General features: G+C 45.9%; 1 protein-coding gene across 3 annotated transcripts in view; it reads left to right on the forward strand.

Moving 5' to 3' along the window:
• The window catches only part of GTF2F1 (general transcription factor IIF subunit 1), a 208,191-nt gene that overhangs the window by 131,592 nt on the left and 54,297 nt on the right, over nucleotides 1-22,302 (forward strand). For all 3 annotated transcript variants that reach the window (XM_086963671.1, XM_086963673.1, XM_086963675.1), the window contains exon 10: nucleotides 14,257-14,388. In XM_086963671.1, the coding sequence (XP_086819797.1) occupies nucleotides 14,257-14,388 (132 nt within the window). The remainder of the gene's footprint in view (nucleotides 1-14,256; nucleotides 14,389-22,302) is intronic.

Genomic DNA, 22,302 nt, shown 5'->3' on the forward strand with positions numbered 1-22,302 from the left:
CCCTTCCAGAATCTAACCAGATCAGAAAGGATCGCCTTGGAAGAACTACAGACAAATGAAAATATTGTCATAAAACCCGCGGATAAGGGTGGCGGAATAGTTATCTTGGAAAAAGAAGGTTACAGAAACCAGTGCCGAGAATTACTGACGGATGAAAAATTCTACACCAAAATTACCGTGGACCCAACATCAAGATTAAAAACAACCGTGGCAATCATGGTCCATGAAGCAGAAACAAACGGCTGGGTAAGCAAAAAAGAGGCTGAATTCCTAACGACTGAACATCCAAAGACCCCGTACTTTTACTCCTTACCCAAAACACACAAAAACAGAACTCCTCCACCAGGTCGACCAATTGTTTCGGGTATAGGATCAGTGTTGGAACCTCTCTCAAAATTTGCGGATCAATTCCTTCAACCACTTGTCAAAAAAACACCTGCCTACTTACAAGATACCCGTGACCTGCTGAACCAACTTAAAGATCAACCCTTTGACCCCACAAGTATGCTCTTAGTGGGACTGGATGTGGAATCATTATATACCAGCCTTCCACAAAAAGAGACACTAGAAATGTTGGAAGATGTCCTTTTTTCAGAAAACTGGGATTTCAAAACACCAAGACACTTTGTCCTGGAATGTTGCCGGATGGCACTTACAGAGAATTACTTTGAATTTGAAAACCAACTGTTCTTACAGAGCCATGGGACCTCCATGGGCAGTGCCTTTGCCCCTTCGGTGGCCGGCCTGTACGTGAGTAATTTTGAAACTCATCATGTACTAACAACTGCCAATCCCTACGTTTCCAGTATTCTCTACTGGAAACGTTATATTGATGACGTCCTTATGATTTGGCACAATAACCAAGATCTTAAAACCTTTGTTGATTGGCTGAATACACGTGATCCATGGCTCAGATTCACGTATACAGCAGATAAAGAGAGCATTGACTTTCTGGACCTAACGATTTTTGCAGCGGAAAACCGAATTGAGACAAAAACATTCAGAAAACCTACTGCAAAAAATAGTTTGTTGTCCTATAACAGCTATCATCCACAACCATTAAGAGACAACCTACCTTACAGTCAGTTTTTACGTCTCAAAAGGAACTGTAGTCAAAAAAAGGATTATGTAACACAATCAAAAGCTCTCAGCATCAGACTCCAACAAAGACATTATAAAAAATCCACAATATCGAAATGTCAAAAAAGAGCCTCAAATCAACCCAGAGAAAATCTCTTGACAACTTTTGAAAAAGCTGAGAATAAGGACCTCATGACCTGCGTCACAACATTTGGGCCCGCATCATATCAGGTTAACAAACTTATCAGCAAGAATTGGCACATTGTAAACACAGGAAAGTTCAACTGGCCAAAACCTCGTTTTGCGAATAGACGAACAAAGAATCTGCGCGATATGCTGGTACATACCCGTCCAAAACAAATAAATTCAACCAATCCTACCAGGAATATCAACATGACACCAGTGACGGGCCATTACCCATGTGGCTCCTGCACAGCCTGCACATCCACTTCAATGTCTAAGACTCTACAACTGTCTGCAACATTCACATGGACCCAAAGGCAACACAGCAATTGCAACACCTCGCATGTGATCTATATGATCACTTGTCCCTGTGACAAGAAATATATTGGCATGACTTGCAGGAAGGTCAAACTACGCATAGGGGAACATAAAAGCAACATTCGCTTACACAAGAACACTACCAAACTCTGTGCACACTTTACAGAACAAAAACACAGCATTGAGGACTTGAAGTGGACAGTTATTGAAAGAATACCAGACACAACACCCAATGCTGACAAAGTATTATATGAAAAAGAACAGCGTTGGGTGGACCGCCTTAAGACCAATAAGATCGGTCTAAATGATGACATTTGCTGGCACCACTTTGCACGCTAATTTTTTTGAAGAATGAATAATAGACCCCCTAAAGAACTACTTTTTCTGCAGTATGAAAGGATTGGGTTTTGTAATATATGTGGTTTCCATATTTCAGTGTTAAAAATTCATTTTTTCAATTTTTATGAGTAACGCCATGATAATTACTACATCACATTGGAGATTACTTATAATTCATTTCGAGCGTGTAAACAAATTCCAAACTTGTTGTTTTACATAGTCCTAAACTGTTCTCCTCTTTCCAAAAACGTCCCATTTCTATTTCCTTGAAATGCCCTGTAAAAACGCCATTGAAAGCGTGCTCCTGGCGTCCAGGAGGCAGAGTCAGCACAAGACGCGGCACACTTCCAAAGCGGGTGAGTTTTTCCCACATCTGCTAGCGGTGAATCGCCACGACACGGCATTGTTACTAACCTCAGCTTACTATCATTATAGCCTGGGACAATGTCCTTACCTCCTGATGAAACCTTGATTTATCATCTCTAAGGTAAGACCTCACCTGAGGTAACTCGGATTGTTTCATTGCCATCAACATGGATATGTATACATAACTATCCATTCCCCTTTCTTTACCTCCGTTAGGTTTATATGAAAGCTCACCTAACTAGAGGTATGTCACATTTTATGAATCTATTTGGGTATTGCTAAACTATTATTAGCCTGTAATTTGTTATCACCGAGTTACATACTCACTATGCAAACGCTAGTTCATCGCCAGTCGCCACCCATTACTCGCCATTGATGTCCCCATTAGTCGGTTTCCATATGTCTCATTTGAGCTTTTGTAATAACAGTATAAAGTCCTGTTTGTCAACCATTTCCTGAATATTGGTTAAATGCTAGTAGTGACCCCACCTTTTTCTTTAATAATTTTTAGGTGACCTCAGATACCCCAAACAGAAGGGTAAGACTAATAAGTTTATAAATCTACCCATCAACATCACAAATAGTGATATGTTTTCTATCTGTGTTAAGTGTTGTATTTGTCCTGACGAATGCTCTTAGACCACCTGGCCAACAGAGCAGAAACATGTCGACGTTCTTTCAATCTTATTAACATATGCTATGGATACCTAACTTCCTGTGAGCATACCCAACCATTTTTTAACCTAGCAGTCCAGCGATACTAATAAAGAGTATCTAAGTCGTCTGGAAGCTTTTTTAACAAAACCTTTTTGCGCACTCTCAGTGGGGTAACTCTAAATTCTCTGGAGACTGCCACAATACCAGAGAACGCCTCGGGTGAGGCTGGCAATTTACAAATTGTTAAACCCAATGATTGCTGCCATAACGTTTGTGTGGGGCGGCCAACAACATATACCGCTTACGTTATACACAACGTTTATGAGGGTTTTCCAAATATTTCTCTTGGTATTAGTGGTTACAAGTGTCCTATCCACCATTGATTAACTCTGCCTAATTCTGGGGAACAGATAGGACAGCTATTCCTCTTCCCTCATTTTGATGAACTCGTAGTAAAAGCTCTCCCAAGCACAATAGATGGGGCAGGACTGGGAACATCACTGTGTGGTAGCGGTGTAAACTTTTCTCACATACTGAAAACAGGTAAAACACAAATAATCACTACAAGAAAACATCAACCCACCAGTATTGGTCCATTAACTCGAGTGACTGGGCGCTTGCTTCAGCCTGAAGCCTCGGTACACCTCAATACATTATTTTCTGTTAATCCACCTGCCAGGAGATGGAACCGGTGGCAAAGCTTTGGGCCCAAATGCAAGCAAGAAAATGAATCGCAGCATCTGGTTTGTAAGTAAAAGACTGCCATGCTTCGCGGCATAGGGCTGTTCACAAACCAATGCCCCAGGTTCATGGTTCCACTGAACCTGCTGCACTATTTAGCTGCTCCCCTGCCTGAAACTGCTTTTATTATATTTATTTTTTATAGACTTCCCAGCTATCCATTCACAACATATCAGCAAGCCTCTCACTCCGCCTCAGCCCGTTTGTTTCCTGTCAATAGTCATTAGGGCGGATTTAAAAATGTGTGTAAACCGGTTTGGCATGGCAGGCTGCAAGAGCCACTGGGGGCCCCGTTACATAGATGACGACACGGGAAAGGCACAGCAGAGAGCTAGCTAGCAACGCATAGGCTGTCTTGCAGCTACCAATTAAAGCCATCTGCGGGGAAACAGTTTATTATCATAGGAGGACCTTCAAATACGCGCATTCTGGATATGCGCTGAACCAAAACCTCTCTCATGTTTGATTTTATAACACGTTGCTCCAACTATAATACTAATAATGTGATGCACTAAGGTGAAACACGTGCGTGTGTTACAGAAATAAACACATGCTTAAATTTTAAAAACACCTTTTCTGCAATGATTTACAGCGCAGCTGTTTTTTATGGGTCCGCACGTGGACGGACTCTTAACACCCGCGACTCAACTTTTCCAGTTAATTTGTTGGCTCTCCCTCCAGACGGGTATATGTCTAGCCCAGGGCTTTCCTTTTAAAACGCTCGGCTGTCAGGTGTTAGTGCAATTGAAATAAACCAAGACTATACTTCCCAGAATGCACTGCGTCATAAAGTCAAAGCCAATTTTATGGATAACCAAACAGTCTGGTTTCCAAGACTGAAGGGGTGAATCTAAGTATGGTGGCTTGTACGAGGCTTGAAACAATTATTGCAAAGAAAAGCTCAGTTCCTAGAGCGCGCTTCAAAGTGTGCTGAATAAGGTCCAGCATGTGTTTTAATTTTATTTATTGGGTGCAATCATGAAATCCTGTGATATTCATTGCCACAAAGATGGCCCTCTGAAGGTGCAGCTGCAGTACGAATATCGGATAACTCCATGACACCAAGAATGTAGCAGTCTTGTGCTCAATTTTGGCTTAATTGTGCATTCTGGGAGTTGTAGTCCTGGGTCATATCAGTTGGTTCTATTAAGCTAAAATTCATGAAAACCAGGATCTGTTAAAGAAAAGCCCTGAACTGGATCGTTGCTTCGTATGTGGCATGAAGTCGTCCTGTAATCATAAGCATGGTCATTACTAAGACATCTAGAACAGGGTTCTCTTTTAAACACTTTAACATTTGGCTGTAGGTCGGATGCCGGTTAGCACAATTATTTGAAAGTACGTACTCATTCTCAGTCAGCCCAGCCTTACATGTCTCCTGTGTGGAATAAGATTTTGAAAGCTTTCACCAAGTTGTAGCTGCCACCACACCCATTCGATTTCCTCTGACCCGACAAGTTGTGTTGTGACTGCTAGTCCCACTCATGGCCTTTTGTAACGTGAACAAAACAGGTATATGATCACCCCGTGCCCAGTTAAAGAGCTTGTCACACTTCTATCCCGTCCTGGCTGTACATCCCAGGTCGTGCCTTCTGGAGCTACAGAGAAACGGCACTGATGTCTCAAGGCCCAGGACGAGAGCGAGCTGCGCCAGCTTACCTGTGACTGAGCATGGTCTTCTGCCGGTGGAGTGGCCACTTATGAAGTGGGGCACAACTGAAATATGGCACTATGCTACGCCCAGCCAGTTCACTGCCACCACCGATCTGAAGCGCTGTGTAGGGTCTACTTGAGCTGTATATCGCACAGTCTCATTGTAATCAGCTAATGAGAAGTGTGTAAACATGCCTATACACTATGTCCATGAAAAAGAGCCCAAATGAGAGCTACCATCTGATTGGCTGATTGCAACGCGGGCTCAGTTGCAATCAGCCAATCAACACCCTTGCTTTCCCACATTTTTAAGTGTTTTCAAATAACATATAACCTGCTGCCCCCTAGAGCCTGGCACTGCACTAGCTGAAGTAAACTCAGATTAGCTCAAGGGCAGAGCTCACTCGCCAGGCCGCTCAAGTAGGCCTGAAAACAGGCCTTAAAGAAACTAACTCTCCATAGCAAGTGGGCGGGTACATTTTTTGAGCCCTGATACCATGTGTTTGCTTTGTCACTCCCATTTGCTTGCTTCTATCTGCAGGCACTGTCACTTGTGAGTTATTTTATTGGCTTAAAAAGGGGGCTTAGATCATTGGTCGGCTTCATCATCGCTCTTATTTGCTAGGTCCTGTTTGGTCAGCGTGTGCCGGCTTCACTTCATCTTTGTGGGTTGCTCTCTCCCCTGAACCAAGGCCCAGGTATTGCTTCCTTTGTGAGTTTTCTTCCACCGCTCATGCTTTATGGCCCATGCTACTTTTTTCTTCTACTTGCTGCCCTCACTAACAGTGCATGTGTTTGCTAGCTGTCTCCCATCCCCTTGTGCTGCTTTGTAGCTTGACCTATACCTTCACCTCTGTCATTGCTTCCATGTCCTCCCTTCCCCCCATAACCTGTTGTCATTGCTTGCCCATGTCCCCCTGCCCCATCCCACATTACGGCTTGACTTATTTCTACCTCTCCTGCCCACCTTCCCATCATTGCTTCTTGTTGTGATTGTCCTTTTGTACTACCCCCGCATTCTCACCCATGTGCTTTTCTGCGTGTTCACATTGCGCTCTTTTGCTCGTTTGCCCCCCCCCCCCCCGTGCTCCACATTGCTCTCTCTGTCGTCTGACCCCCCTCCCAATTAGCCATACCATACTATATAATGACAGACCATAATATACAAGGGAAGGCCATAAGATAGTCATACCATACCATACCATATTATACAGTGACAGTCCATACCATACTATATTATGATAAGCCAGTCCACAGCATACCATACCATACTATACAATGAAAGGCCAAACCATACAATACAGTGACAGACCATGTCATACCATAGAGTGAGAGGCCATACCATACTGTATATACTTTCATATAAAACTTCAATTCTTTTTGTGAAACAAAAATAGTTTCGACCGGCTTGACTAGTAACTGCCTTTCCCGCCCACATTCCCATCATTGCTTGCCACATCACCCCCTCGAACCCCTCTCTGAAGTTGCTTGCAGCTTCCAGACATTCTCCCTCCTACCAGCAAATAAAAAGCATTGGCGAAGCCAATTTGTCTCACCTATGTGCTATCTATTGGCTTTGTCAGTGTTTTTTTTTAAAGTCATGTTGTACAACCGCGCGGCTACTGTGCAGTATGGTTGAAAGTAATGGTGGTCTTGGAAAGACTGCAAGCAGCTACCTCGTCTTAATCATTAAACATGTATACACCAACCTGAGCAGCCCAAAAGACGTTTACTATCGTTCTTGTCCTTTGAGTTTCCCGTCCATTTTCATGGTGTATGAGACTGGGCTGCCATCTCACCCCAGTTCCTGTTTTTTGCCTTTGCAGGGGAACATTTGGCCACCATACTGTGTAAGCGACACTCTAATAGGAGAATAGCAGTTCTAATCAGAAATCTCCTGATGTCCCTCTTTTTGGATTATATTTGTGTCTTCATTGAAAACTCTGCATCCAACCTATCGCCTTACGTTTGAGATTATGAAGTATCAGACCTCTTCTGGTGTCAGGATAAATTAGAGTAAATCCACAGTCTTCCTGATCACTACTGCGACCCCCTCAGTGCATTGAGAACACTCCCTCAGATGGTGCGCAACATCCAGCAGATACTTGAGAATTTCAAGCCAAATAAACAAATATGGTCTGGCATCATAAAAGAGGAAAAACAAGTTGTGAGAAAGTTGTGTGATGTCTGTCTTGTTTTATGGTTTACCAAAAATCTACAAATAAAGGGCAGAAGTTGGATAGTGAATTGGGTGAAATCCGGTTTCTCTGCCTAGGGCACGAACTGTACCTAGGATGCGTAAACAATTCGGCCTCTAGGTAATAAGTTACTTGGTTCAGATTACATGTAGTTTGGAAACTTTAGTGAACAAGCATTGAAAATGCAATAGGTCTAGCCTTTGATTAAGTTAAAGCCATTTACTTTGCTAATGGTATTGTATAGCAAAGCAAATGGCTTTAACTTCAGGAAAGGCGAGACCTCTTGCATTTTAATGCTGTTTTTTTTGGGGGGGGGGGTCTGTTTTCTCTCTTTGGGGGGACAATAACCTGCTTAATTGAGCCACCGGGGAACACAGTCCAGTTTCAAGCCCAGAAAATTAGACACCAAGACCCTGCCCGGCAGCCCCCTCACCCCTCTGCTCAGATCCCATCACCCCTACCCATTACCCCCCCCCCCCCCACCCCCCCAACACACAATCTGTCTGTTTGATTCCACGATTTCATCAGGCACTGGAGAGGACAATTTCTCTTCCCCAAAGTAAACACAAGCTCCTTATAGCGCTTAGACGAGCAGAGCGCCTTTAAAGCGCATTATTCTTGATCTTCGTGTCCGGGCACACTTGAACGAAGTTTAACAAGGTTATTATTTCAAAGGAAGGGAGGCGGGCGGTTGCAAGGACTTAATGACTTGAATCCAAGAATTTACAGCGCACCATTGAAGCGGTTTTGATAGAGATTGTAGAAGTTTACATGGACCGAAATGTGAGTGTAGAAATGTGTCTATGCGACCCCAAAACACCCTGAGCCAGCAACCCTTTAGGAGCTTATCCTTGCACCCCCCCTCCCGCTCATCCCTGCACCCCGGCCCCCCATTACTCCCCTGCCCCATAAAGCTCCTCTCTCCAAGGACTGTCCATGTTCCGTGTAACCCCGCCCTTGGGACATGCTCGCCTTTGAAGGCACAGAGGGCGCTGCGAGTCACCCCGCTGGCACCTCGGGGGTACCAGAGGGCGGGTCCCGGGGTCCCTGGGCGCAGCATGTGTTTAAAGCCCCTTGCACCTGCGCCCGTTAATAATGTCCGTGTCCATGTCTTTTTGGTTCTCCTTTGAAAGGGAATCAGTTTCTCTAGGCCAGCCAGATCCACCCCAACGGAAAGGGCTATTATTACATAGGAGCCTTACGAACGTTTTCAAGGAGCTATGTCCTGCGGCGCCTCCTGTGGTGCCCTGCGGTCGGCTCAGTGTAAACCTCTTGTTGTGACTCGTGTTTTCATGCTGACACTTTTTCATCCTAAACATTGCTGTCCAGGAACTGATTTTTCCAAGTTCCATCACCGCAGTCATATCCGGGTTAGAAAAGGTTATTTGAGTACAGTAAATAACCCTTTTTCCAACCCAAATGATCATTTTGGTGGACTTGTGAATATTGCCCATCATTTTCTGAATCATAATTGGAACAAATATAAAGGGAGTGTGGCTGGGACGGGCTTTTTTACACTTTTTATCTTGTTTTTCTTTTTTTCTGTAAATCTAGCTGTTTTATTGCTCCGTAATAGGGGGTGCTGTCATTAAAAAAATAAGGGCTCGGAGAGCCTTCGAGCCGCTTAACTCCTACGTTTGCTCCTGTCTTCAAGATGCTTGCGCGTGTTTCTGTGTCTGTGTGTGCGCGCTCTCTGTAGTGCCACCTGTGATTCGGCGAACTGCCTTTCTCTCTACCGAAGTATTGGTATTAAATGACCTCTTCACCTCCCATAGCATGACCCTCACCAGGTTACAAACTTCACCTTTGAGAAGCTACCAGTGTAAAACCATGAACATAATCCTGTTCATCAGAGGATGAGCCAAGGATGAGCCGTATTCAATACTTAAGAAAATGTACAAAGAAGCCGCAGTGATTAAATCGAGAGCGGGAGCCTTGAAACAACATATTCGGTTTAGAAAAGGTTATTTGAGTACAGTAAACCTCTGACAGGTAGCGAACTATTATAGAGAGGGACCGCGCAGAGATGCCGAACAACTGCGCCACTGCCCCTCTGATTCTGTATGAGGGCCTGCTAGCGTCAAAAACCAAACCTCATATTGATTTAAAGATCAAACAACTTTATATATGTTTTTGTACTGTTGCTTGTGCATTTTTCAGCATTGTGTTTTGTATTCCGGGGCTTTGTGCTTTAATCATGCGCTTTTGCAAAGAACTGAGCCGCAAGCCACTGGCACCCCTTCTCTGCTTTGGAATCCGTGCGGCTAACTTTAAGGGTCCCTGTTGTAATGTAAAAAAAAAAGAAAAACAAGCATTTGCAATGCAATAGGTCTCGCATTTACATGGGTTTGAGCTATTGACATTGCAAATAACAATGCCTTTTTTATATTTGTATTCGTTTTAAAAACATAAATTAAAAGCATTGTCATTTACAATGCCAATAGCTTTCACTCGTGTAACTGCCTGACCTATTGCATTGCAAATGCTTGTTATATAAATTAACATGGTAAGAGTAACAAGAGTGCCAGATCTCCTTGTCCTGCCAACCCATGAACCTGAGCGCAGCTTCACGCCCAGCCCAGCTCAATCTACCAGCCCTATCCAACCTCCTGCTACCTCCTAAAACCTACTGTAACCCACTTTTGAAAGCACCTGGTAACCGCAGTGTAAATTCATAAAAAATGCAACACACATAATAAATCCACACCTTTCACCAGTCGGGATGAAGGGCACAAATCGTAGTTTTTTCAAAAAGAAGCTCAAATTAGCCACGATACAACACTGCAGATGAGTGTGTTGCGCACATAGTCTCCTGTGTGCAGTAAGTGGATGCATGCCCCCTAGAGTGCGTGGTGCTCGACTTCGCACGACTGATGATTTACCCCCAGGCAGATGGTGCTCTACTGCTGAATGTTTCATTTTTTGGGGAATCACCTTGTTGTCGCGGCTTCCCTTGGTACCAGCACCGCTCTCCGCGGCTGTCCTTCACACACGCAAACTGCGTGCCCGCGTCCTTCTTAAAGAGCGGCTGACGCAGAGGGCGGTAGCCTCGGCCGCAGTGATTCCCTGAGTCGTCAAAAGTGGTCTTTGAGGGGAAATGTTTACCCTGCGCCCATAGGGACACTGCTGGCTTCGCCCTCCCCACTGGGGGGCCATATTTTGGAACCAAAAAGCGGGCATTCCACAGACCTAAAAGTAGGACTACAATTTTGGACCGCCCAAATGTTACAAAAATGACTTGATGGACAATTTTCATCACATAGATAACACAGATATTGTTGCTGTAACTGGAATTAAATGCACATTTGTGTTAACTAAATTGTTAACTAAATCTGTGGTAGCGAAATTATTGTATTGTCAGATAAGGACTGCCGGATCTGCACTAAACACAGAAACACATGCTTTGCTGTGGCCATCGACCCTCTTGAAAGCCAGAACCAGTGCTATACTTTCTGCCTCTTACTAGGAGAGATTGAGGGAAAGAGGCTGTCCCTGCAAGTCAGCTGAGTGCTATCACGGCTGCAGTAGGTGCAGTGACACCGAGGGACGCAGGTTTATAGGGGCCCTATGTACCCTAGTTGGTGGCTTTTTATCACCAACCCAGGGACAAGGGGGGGGGGGGGGCAAAGTCCTTGCTTGCATTGTGCCTCATGGCACCCATGCCTGAGCGTTGTGGCAAATCTGGTACGCCAGCTCCCCCCTCACCTTCACGCTAGGGGTGGGGGGGCTGCAGCGTTAAAACATTTGAAGACCACAGTATCCACCCATGCTGGACTCATACGATTCTTTCATTGGGGCGAGTCTGTCCAGGACCGCTTACTCTTTGCCTGCGAAGTCCACTTGTCGGCAGTGTTATGTGCCTCGGAGCCTGTCTTGGGAGCACATGCATGATGTTAATGGAGCACAGCGGCCTCTTAAAAACACTGTAATAGGCCCCACGAGGATGCCTGCTTTGGGTTTCTGACAACACTTGCACGTGGCTGCAATATTTCGTGTTTTGTTCCTGCATTTGACTTTTGACACCAAATGTTGAAATCTGTGACAGTGTACATGTGGTGTGCACCAACAACACAAGCTCGATTTTCTTATAATGGGGACTCGTAAACTGTGCTCGGTGAACCGAGCCGAGAATCTCACCTGCCAAAACCTGTCATTGTGTTTTTTAAAACTGGCGGAGCAGGTATTCCTTTAAACTTGTAATGCCTTGACGCTGGCTGAAAAAACACAATACTGGTGTTGCACCGATTGGACCCTACATGTCTTCACTCCACAGCACCAACGTGTGCATGCTAGATGGGGGGACGCCAGGGACCTGAGAGCACCCGAGAAGGGCTTTTAGTCACTAGAGGATACTGGGGGAAGCCAGGGGCCCGAGAGTGCCCTGAGAAGGGCTTTTAGTCGCTAGAGATGCTACATGCATTAACAGAGTGCAGCGTGATGTCTGGAGTAAAGCGCTTCAACGCCTTATCAAGGGTATTAAGCGCTATACAAATACAATTACAGTACCTTCAGCCAGAAAGATTTCACTCAGCAGACCCCGATGCAAGGGCATTTACTTGCTTCACTAAATTTGAACGGGCAAATTATAATCCCTAGAACAGTCCCTGCGGGTTGAAAACAAGCCGGTACCGCCTCATTGGAGTGTCCACTGACCTCCAGTTATGTGTTACCTGTATGACGAGGGCCTTCCTGCAGACGTTTACATGGATGTGGCCAGAGCAGGCAGCAGCCGAGGCAGGGAGCCTCTGTGCAGTTGACTAAAAGCATGTTTAAAACAAGAGTTGCAGCCTCGGCTTTTAACCCCGGGCACCCTTTCTAAGTGCCTCGGACATATTGGGCGTAAGGAAGGTGCAGGGTTGAAACAAGCGGCACTGAAAGAAAAAAAAAATAAGTCCGCAAGTGGTGCGCGCGTCACAGCGAGCCATATGTGTTTTCAATTATCCATGTCTGGGCACGATAATTGAAACCACATGGGCTCTGGTGTGCGTACCAGACACCAATAGGCCATGGGCGGAGCAATGCACCCGCCTTTGGCCTATTGCGTGCTCTGTTTGAATAAAAAACGCACGCAAAGCCTAAATCCGGAACCCAAAAGGAAAAGCACATGCACGAGCATGCGCGATTCCAGGGTCCGTTTCTAAACCCTCCTACAAAACGGCTCGCCTGCGTGAGCACTGCTGCCCAGTGCATCTCGAGGGGCGAGCCCTAAAAACTACACAGAGGAGGCCGTTCATTTGCCGAGGTCACTGGCACCTCCGTGCGAGGATCAGAACGTGTTGTTCTTAACTGCACCAATAAACTTTGGCGAGCAACCATGCGTTGGAGCGCGCCGAGCTCCGAAGGCTCCTTTCGCCTTTTCTCCAGTGCCTGCTTCACAGCTGTCGCTTAGACTTCTCTTATCTGCTTGTTAAATAAACAAGCAGATAAGAGAAGTCTTCACAACAGCCGTGAATCAGGCGAGGCAGTCCACCAAAAAGCCAAAGGGAGGCAACCAAAAACCCTCCTTTCCAATGGGAAGCCAGCGTTTACCATAAATGCTGACGCTACCCAATGGAAAGGAGGGGCGGGGCTTGAGTCCCCTTCTCAAAAGTAACTTGTTTACTATAGCTCTTACAGACGATGAGCGCATGCGCGCTCCCACGCCAGGCGAGACGTAAAAACACTAGGAAAGGTGATTTCTAAACCTGGAAGTAGATCTGGATATGGTGGGGATTAGGGTTGGCTTCAAGGTTTGGTTTGCAGCTGGGTTAAGCATATAGTTGGGTTGAGGGTTAAAGTTAAGATTTGTGTTGAGTCCAAGGCGAGTAAAACAAAACATCAATCCAGTATCTGGTTGCAGTGAAAACATGCACTTTCAAGCTTTCCATTTGAAGTTTATGATTCGTTCTGTAAGGTCTTAATTCTGATTGCTTCAGAGTATTCGCATGCTATCATCCATTTAACCTAGGATGTAGAAAATGCATATTTTTGTATACTTGTATAAGCCACATATTTAATTAAAAAAAAAAAATATATATATATATATTAATATATCTATCCTTAATCATGTGATCAAGGTCCCACGAGGACCGAAACGTGGTGCTGGGCATACAATAAAGAAAAAGAGCACTGCAATTTGGGTTTGCTTAATCTTTTTCTGTGATTTGAAGTCTGAGACGAGTTTGCTATATCTATCTATCTATATATATATATATCTATATATATATATATATATATATATATATATATATATATATATATATATATATATATATATATATATATATATATATATCCTTAATTTTGTACCATTTTATCTCTGAACATGGGATGTGGTACATGCCTGATTTCTTCAAAGTTGTCAGTACATGGTTGTTTTGTAACATAGTGCATGGTTTGCGTTTGGTTTGCAGCCTTGGATATGTTTGCAAAATCTGTAAGTAAAGTATGTGTTTTTATAATCTAGAAATTCGGCTGTGAGGTTTCGTCATCTGCACTCTTTTAAGGTGTAAGTGATCTCAGAATGTAAGTGATTTGACTACAGAGCATCCCTACATTGGTGCTTTTTACACTGCTTGGAATTTAAACAAGGTTGGCTCACTTTGCCACCTTTAAAAGTAGTTAACCATGTAGTTAACTCATCAGTTTCCGTACCCTATATCAGCCTTACATTCTTCTGTTAGGGCTGTTTTTAGTCCTTTTGGCAAGGTTCATCTCTCACCCACTGTTTCCCCACCCACAGGAATTGATGAGGGAAACCAGAGTGAGGAAGAGAGTGAAGAAGAGAAGCCAGCAGGTGAAGAGGAAAAAGAGGAAGAAGAGGAGGAGGAGGAGAAGAAAGTGCCTACGCCACAAGAGAAGAAGAAAAAGAAAGGTAATTGCCTTGTATGGCGATGTAGTAGTCGAAGCACTGTATTGTGATCCTACTGTTAAGCTTTTCTGACCATTGCTTTTGATTTTACTACTTTTGTCCTTCACTTGGGCTTCTAAATAATTACTTTAAATTGTTAGAGTACAGATTAGGGTGGAAGATATAAATGAACAGATGGACGAGGTTTGTTTAAGAAAGCACATAAATTAAACATGTTCTTTGGTCTTTGATCCATATTCAGAATGGAGCATATTGGTCTTTAGAGATCCTCTAAACTGTGATCATATGGGTTCAAATTGGGGATGCACTTAAAGAGTGTTCAAAATGGAGGAGCAGAGCTAATGTGTGCATGGCCACTCCCCTTACCCTAAAACAGAACTACGTTGGCACGTATGTGGCCAGCAGGTATTTGGAAGTTTTCCTCGGGTGTCAGATAGGAACATTTAGCCTTTCATAATCTTCACCAATATCCAGACAAGCTGCTGTGAATTATTTCCCATCTCGTTTTCTGCAAAGAATCCTTTAGAATGTTTCTAAATGATGGTGACCTGAAACAAATAACATGGGCTAGGTTTTAAAATTAGATTTGTGGCTCATTCAAATTGTGGCTATTCATATTGTGTAAATAGTTTTCAATTATTTGTCTAATTAATAAGTGAACTGAAAATATTGATTCTGGGCGTTGTCTCAGTCTCCAAAGAACAAGAGTAGCCGTGTTGCAATCTGCTGTTCATGTAAAGCCTTCCTTGCTCTGCTCAGACAACTTATGGGGTCATGGAAAGTTGGCGAGGCACTGTGTGCCTGGCTGAAGTAAACCAAAGAATGATGGCTGGGTTGCTTGAATGAATCTCTGCCACTGATAATTTCCTCGGGCCACATCCCAGCCCTTATGGTTTTTCTTTGCCCACAATGCCGCCTGAGATTAGACCCAGCCATGTGCAAATCAGCCTTGATCCTACCCCAATAAGAACAGTCATAGGCTGACAGTAGAAGGTGGTGGGCTGAGGGCAGATGCTGCTCCTTGTGGGATGTTCTACTAAGCAGCCTATAACTTCGTATTTACAATACACCTACAACACTTGGTTTTACTATTTTCTAAGGGAAGGACATGTGTTATAAACTGCTACTTTTTTTTAGCGCCTTCCTTGCTCATCTTAGCTTAAAAGACCATAGACTGCTAGGGAGTCATTGTGTGGCTAGGTTGCCAGTACGATATTGGGCTCAGTAGGCAAGAGGCTTCCCCTGGTATGGTGGTCCTGTAAGCAACCTGTAACAAACCATCTACCTATAAACCTGCAACCCGTTTAAGTATTTGAACTGGGACCTTATTTACAAAGAGATATCTTCAATTGTAACAGACATTCCAGTAGTGTTTTAATTTAATAACTGTCAAAGGTGAGGCACTAATGTTTACAGAGCACAATGAAGTCTATTGAATTTATAGTTTTTACTTATTCAACCTTCTTTGTAATACTAATGTGATACAATGCGATCTTGTTCTAATGGACATAGGTGGAGTCGTTGGAAAATAGGAATGCAGGGCGTGCAATGAGGATTTTGTGTGTTTTTTTTAGACTTCCTTTCTTTGGTAAGCAGCTTAGGAAGGTTATCAAGTTTCAAGCTTAAACTGGGCGAAAAATAGAGAGTAACAAGACTGCCCTACGAATTCTAGAGGGCTTTGAAAATAAATGCACTTGTTACTTCCAATGATGAGGCTGTTAACAAATAAGAGATTTGAAATAATACAGAGAGTCTTCACTGGAAAGAGTTACCGTGTTAACAGGGTTAACATCCAAATTGGAAATATCTCAGACTCTCATCACTTGGCTTGGGTTAGGCATGTGTCCCTGCCTCTTTGAGTGCACTAAAAATTAAAACCTGTTTGGGGAAACACTGGTAATTTTGCGGTGGAAAAGGAAATTGGCTGTAGGTCAACAGCCAGTACATTGTGAGCTTAAAAGTGTGCTTTTCAAAGTGTCTGGGTGCCCTATTTCAATCCATGCACGTGAGAATTTCATTTCCTTTCCTGGAACACAGTTTGTGACAATTACTTCTGCACATCCAATGAGTTAGATTTCCAAAGAAACCATAATGTCCTTCTTTCATCCCTAATCGCATGTACTGTTTTTACATTAATCGGATGCTTGCAGTCTTCCCAAGGTTACTGTTGCCTGTTAAATTTGATAACTGCATACCAGAAGGACATTGCCGTACTGCACTGACAAAAGGGCAGTTGTAGGAAATGCCCTCAGTTGTGAGGTCTTTGGACCCGGATGCAGAGGTAAAGGGTGCCACATCAAAGGCAAGATTGTCAAGAAGGATGCATGGTGCATACGATTTAGACAATAAGCAGCTTTCTATGCTACTACCAATGGGCTCAACAAGGGGATAGGTAGGTATGGAAGCATTACTAAGTAAAATGTTATTGGTGTGCATGTGTAAGAGAACTAAATCTATTCTCCACCTATACCTTTGTAGATCAATGCTGTTCACACTAGGGCACACTAGGGTGCAACTGTCATTAAGGAATGTATTTTGCAACAATATTTCTTTTATACCGCCTCCTTTGGTTTGCAGCCTCATCCAAACTATGTAAAGCCTGGTCATCTATAATCAAATCAAAAATCAAATCAGGTGTTTGTTAAGCGCGACTACTCACCCATAAGGGTCTCAAGGCGCTGGGGGTGGGGGGTGGGGGGTGGTGGGGGTGAGGGGGGGGGGGGGGGGGGGTGTTTGCAGGTTCCAGTCCAGCAAGAAGGGGGTCTGTCGAAGAGCAAGATTTTGAGGTTTCTTGCGAAGAAGGGAAGCGATGTTATCTGTCTGTGGTGTAGCGGAAGTTCGTTCCAGGCACTGGCCGCGCGGAAGGAGAAGGAGCAGTCTCCCGATCTGGTCTTCCTTGTGCGGGGGACCATGGCGTAGGAGAGCCGGGCTGATCGTAGGGTCCTTTGGGGTGCGTGGAATTTGAGCGGGCTGTTCAGGTATGCTGGTTCGGTGTCGTGGAGGGCCTTGTGAGCGTGGGTTAGCATCTTGAAGGTGACTCTAGCTTCGATGGGGAGTCAGTGGAGTGTGCGCAGGTGCTGGGAGATGTGGCAGTGGCTTGGCAGGTTGAGGACCAGTCTTGCGGCGTTTTGGATGTTCTGTAGCTTGCGGGTGAGGTGTTTTTTGTTTATTCCGGCATAGAGTGCGTTGCCATTATCGAGCCTGCTGGTGACCAAGGCGTGAGTGACGGTCATTCTGTGTTCAAGGGGATCCATTTGAAGGTCTTACGTAGGAGGTGGAGGGTGTGGAAGCAGGAGGACGAGGCGGAGTTGATCTGGCGGTCCATTTTGAGCTCTGAGTCCAGGATGATTCCCAGGTTGCATGCGTGGTCCGTGGGGGTGGGCGGGCTTCCGAGGGCGGGGGGCCACCAGGTGTCGTTCCAGGTATCTGGGTTTGGACCCATGAGGAGTACTTCCGTTTTGTTTGTGTTTAGTTGTAGGCAGCTGTTTTTCCTCTATTTGGCGACGGCTTCCATGCCTTCTCGAAAGTTGTCTGGCGGTGTTGGGTTCGTTGGAGAGGGTGAGTTGGGTGTTGTCTGCGTATGACACAATGTTGAGTCCGTAGGTTCTGACGATGGAGACGAGTGGGGCCATGTAGACGTTGAAGAGTGTAGGGCTGAGGGAGGACCCCTTGGGGACTCAGCAGGTGGTAGATGTAGGGTCTGAGAGGAAAGGGGGGGAGTCTGACTCTCTGCGTTCTGCCACAGAGGAAGGAGCGGGTCCAGTCGAGGGCCTTGTCTTGGATCCCTGCGTTGTGGAGTCTGCATATTAGGGTGCCGTGAGAGACTGTGTCGAACGCCGCTGAGAGGTCGAGGAGGATGAGGGCTGCTGTTTCTCCTTTGTCCAGTAAGGTTCAGATGTCGTCTGTTGCAGCAAGGGGGGCGGTTTCCGTACTGTGGTTTTTTTCTGAAGCCAGATTGGGAGTCGAGGATGTTGTGCTTTTCGATGAATGTGACGAGTTGGCTGTTGATGGCTTTCTCAATGACTTTCGCTGGGAACGGGAGCAGGGAGATGGGTCTGAAGTTTTTGAGGTCAGTGGGGTCTGAGGAGGGTTTCTTCAGGAGGGGGTTGATCTCAGCGTGTTTCCAGTAGTCCAGGAACAAGGCAGTTGCCAGGGAGCGGTTGATGGTGTGGTAGAGCATGGGTGCAATGGTGTCAGCGGCTCTGTTGAAAATGTGGTGGGGTAGGGGTCTGTGGGGGCCCTGGAGTGAATTGACTTCATCGTCTTCAGTGTGTATTCGATGGTGAGGGCTGTCCAGTTGTCGATTACTGGCTTCAGGGTGTCTGGGTGGTTGGTGAGGGTTCAGTGTGTTGGTTGTCATCATCAAAGTTGTAGATGGTCTTGATTTTGTGGTGGAAAAGGGTGCTGAGTTTGTCGCAGAGGTCTTGTGAGGGAGGGATGTTGGTGGACTTGCTGGTGGGTTGGGCGAACTGCTTGATGATGTTGAAGAGTTCTTTGCTGTTGTGTGCATGAGTGGAGATTCTGTCTTCAATCGCTTTTTTCCTCGTTTTTCTGATGAGTTTGTGGTGGGCGTTGGAGGCAGCTCTGAAGTTGTTGTGGGCTTCTGTGGATTTGGTGTCCCTCCAGGCCTTTTCGATGCGGCGGCAAGTGCGTCTGGACACTCAAAGTTCGGTGGTGAACCATCTAGCTTTCTTGGCGTGGGTGTTGTGTTTTTTGAGGGGGGCTATGGTGTTGGCGCTGTCGGAGATCTATCTGTGCAGGGTTCGGGCTGCAGTGTTGGCAATGTCGTTTTCCACGATGGTTGGGGTAGAGTTGCTGAGTGATTAGGTTAGCTGGTTGTCTGTGATTCTGGTCCAGTTTCTTCGTGGGAGCAGGTGCTGGTGTCTGTGGATGGTGGGTGTTCTGAAGGTGAAGTGGACGCATCGATGGTCAGTCCATGGGAGTTCGGTGGTGTGGGTGAAGGTGATGGAGTTTCCCGTTGTGAAGAGGAGGTAGAGGGTGTGTCCTGCTGAGTGCGTGGGTTCAGCCATGATCTGGCGGAGTCCAATGTTGTGGAGGTTGTCCAGGAGGGATGTTGTGCTGGGTTCCAGTTGGTTGTCGAGGTGGAAGTTGAGGTCTCCCAGTAGGGTGTAGTTGGTGGACGCGATGGCATGCGGGGAGATGATGTCCGTGATGGAGTTGGCAAAAAGTCTGCGGGGTCCAGGGGGTCGGTAGATGAGGGTTCCACAGAGGGTGGAGGTAGGGGTGTGCTCGTATCGTGAAGTGAAGGTGGTCCATCAGGTCTGTGGGCTCGTTGGGGAGTGTGCTCAGGTGGAGGGTGGGTTTGTGGACGATGGCGATTCCTCCTCCAGGGCGGGTGGGGCGGTCCTTCCTGGAGATCTTGTATTCTTGGGTAATGGAGATGCCCGGTCCAGAGGTGGTATTGGTCCAGGTTTCGGTAAGGAATGCTACGTCCGGGGTATTGCTGTCGAGGAGGTCCCGGATTTCGGTGGCGTGTTTGTGGAGGGATCGGACGTTGAGGAGGATGAATTGCAGGTTCGCTGTTTAGTTTGTGTTCTTGCGGGCGGATTGCGCTGGGTCCATGGACTTGGCGGTGCTGCAGGTGAACCGGCATTAGTGACAGCTGAAGGGTCCGTGGGTGTCGGCTGGTGATGCAAGCTTGCAGTTGTTGTCGCGGCCTGGGTTGAGAGCGTGGAGTGCCGCTGGGTCGTAGCGTTGGGGGTGCAGAGATCCAGGGTTCCTGGCGCTGGTCGCGGCCGGGCGCAGACGGGCTTGCCTGTGGCGCCCGGCAGTGAGGCCGCCATTAAGTGGGGGTCGGGGAGGGCTGGACAGCAGGGAGGCGGGAGCCGGGAGGTAAGCTGGAGTGGGCTGGTCGCACTGGTCATGCTGGTGGGGAGGGGCCGCGGGGACAGCAGCGGCTGGGAAAAACGGGCTAAAAAAGGCAAAATGAAAAAAGCAAGAAGAGAGAGAAAAGTGCAAAAAAGGCAGCAAAAGTGGAAGAGAGTGGAGAAAAGACACCGAGGACACAGGAGAGTGAAAGGGGGAGATTGAGATGAGGGTAAAAAACAGAGGAAAGACACAAGAGAGTGAAGGGGGGAGCTTGAAATGAGGGGAAAGCGACAGAAAATGGAGGTTAAGACCCAGAAGGAGAGTAAAGGCGGGAGATAGAAGTGAGGGAAAAAAACGAGTAAAAAATGAGAGAAAAAGCGGATCAAGAGAATGGAGACAGAGGTGCACTGGACCACCAGAGGGATGAGGCGCAAGTGAAACCTGCGGGTGGAGGAGGGCCTCGAACACCAACACTCGAGAGTGCAGGGGCTCGGGGGAAGGCCTCACTTAATGTTGGAGCTGCGAGGGAGGGAGAGCGTTTTCACTGACTAATCAGTCAATTTGTTTAAAGAGTCCTTTAGTTTCCTATAACACTGGCTTTGCAGTTGGACATTTGTTATAGATGCACATGCGACCTATGCAATTTCCCTGAGGGGTGCAGGTTTGAGGAAAGCGAAGAGCTGATCTTGTGTGTCTACAAGACTATATGAAGTCACTGTATCACATGGGATTCTAGGATGCTAGTCCCACAGTCTGGTTAAAGCCCAATTCTCTTTCAATGGCCACTGTTCATTTTCAGGACCATAACGCTGTGAACCATTCCAGATGTAACTAAATGGTGGGAGTTTTGAAACCATAAATAAGATGCTGCTAAATCATTGTTGTTGGCAACAAACTTAATAGGATATACCTGGTACTGCAAGAGCTTTGGTAAAGCATATCTGTGGCCTCCCTGGTTTCAAGGTAGTTATTGTGATAGCTCATTGGTGAATAGACAGTTTAGTTCTCATTGGTGAACCACAACCAGTGCTTAATTTATTAAATGTTTAATATATATATATATATATATATATATATATATATATATATATATATATATATATATATATATATATATATATATATATATATATATATCCATAAAGTCTTTCTTGAGATGCAGACTCCCACTCATGTTGCTCATTTTCTCCATTGGCACTACCCACTTACATCACTAGCTACCCTCAGAGTTGTTTTGTGAGAGAGCCCACCTTCCTTAAGAGGATTTAGCTGGGAAGCCGATGTTCCCCCAAGTACATTTTGTGCAAGGTGGGTAAAGTAGGTTAATGGGCCACTGTTGGCTAGAAAAAACTCGAGTGCATTGTGCCACTCGCACTCATTCTTACCTATGTTACCACACCTGCTGCACTAATGATCGCTATGTCCCCTACTGTGTGTTGGGGAAGGTTGCGCTGTTATTGCAATTGATGTGCCTGCTCTGGGATTGAGTTGTTTCCACTGCTGATGTCTGTGATATCACCGTTCTCCGTGCTTCATATAGGCTTACATTATCCTTAAACAAAAGGAGCATGACCGTATTGGATTCCTCAGCACAATACAAAACATGGCTTGACTGGTTTTTCAACAACTGAGAAGATCGTGTTGTGGTTTGCATCTGAAAGAAACACGTTAGTGTTAGATTCCTTACCTTAGAATATCCCCAGGCGTCAGTCTGGATCCGGAAACTTTTGCGTAGCACTACCCCTGCGCGTCGGTAGGCGTAGTCTGCAGGCGTCCCCTGCGGCTCCGCGTCCGTCGTCGGCGTCGTGCGCCGTGATGACGTCGCTGGAGTATATAGACGCCGCCTCCGCGCGCTGACGTCAGTTCTTCTTTTTTCCGCGCCAGCAAGCGCAGATCCAAAGAGCAGTACTCCGGTCTTTTGACCAACTTTGTTCAACTCTATTACTCTTTTTGTGCCTGGTAGGATGCCCGGTTTCAAGAATTGTGACGGGTGTGACCGCACGATGTCGGTCACGGACCATCACCGACTCTGTCTCCGGTGTTTGGGCCCCGACCACGACGTGGACGCCTGCGTCGACTGCCGGGCCC

Source organism: Lissotriton vulgaris, chromosome 1_1 (genome assembly GCF_964263255.1).
Source record: "Lissotriton vulgaris chromosome 1_1, aLisVul1.2, whole genome shotgun sequence".
Classification (NCBI taxonomy): Eukaryota; Metazoa; Chordata; class Amphibia; order Caudata; family Salamandridae; genus Lissotriton; species Lissotriton vulgaris.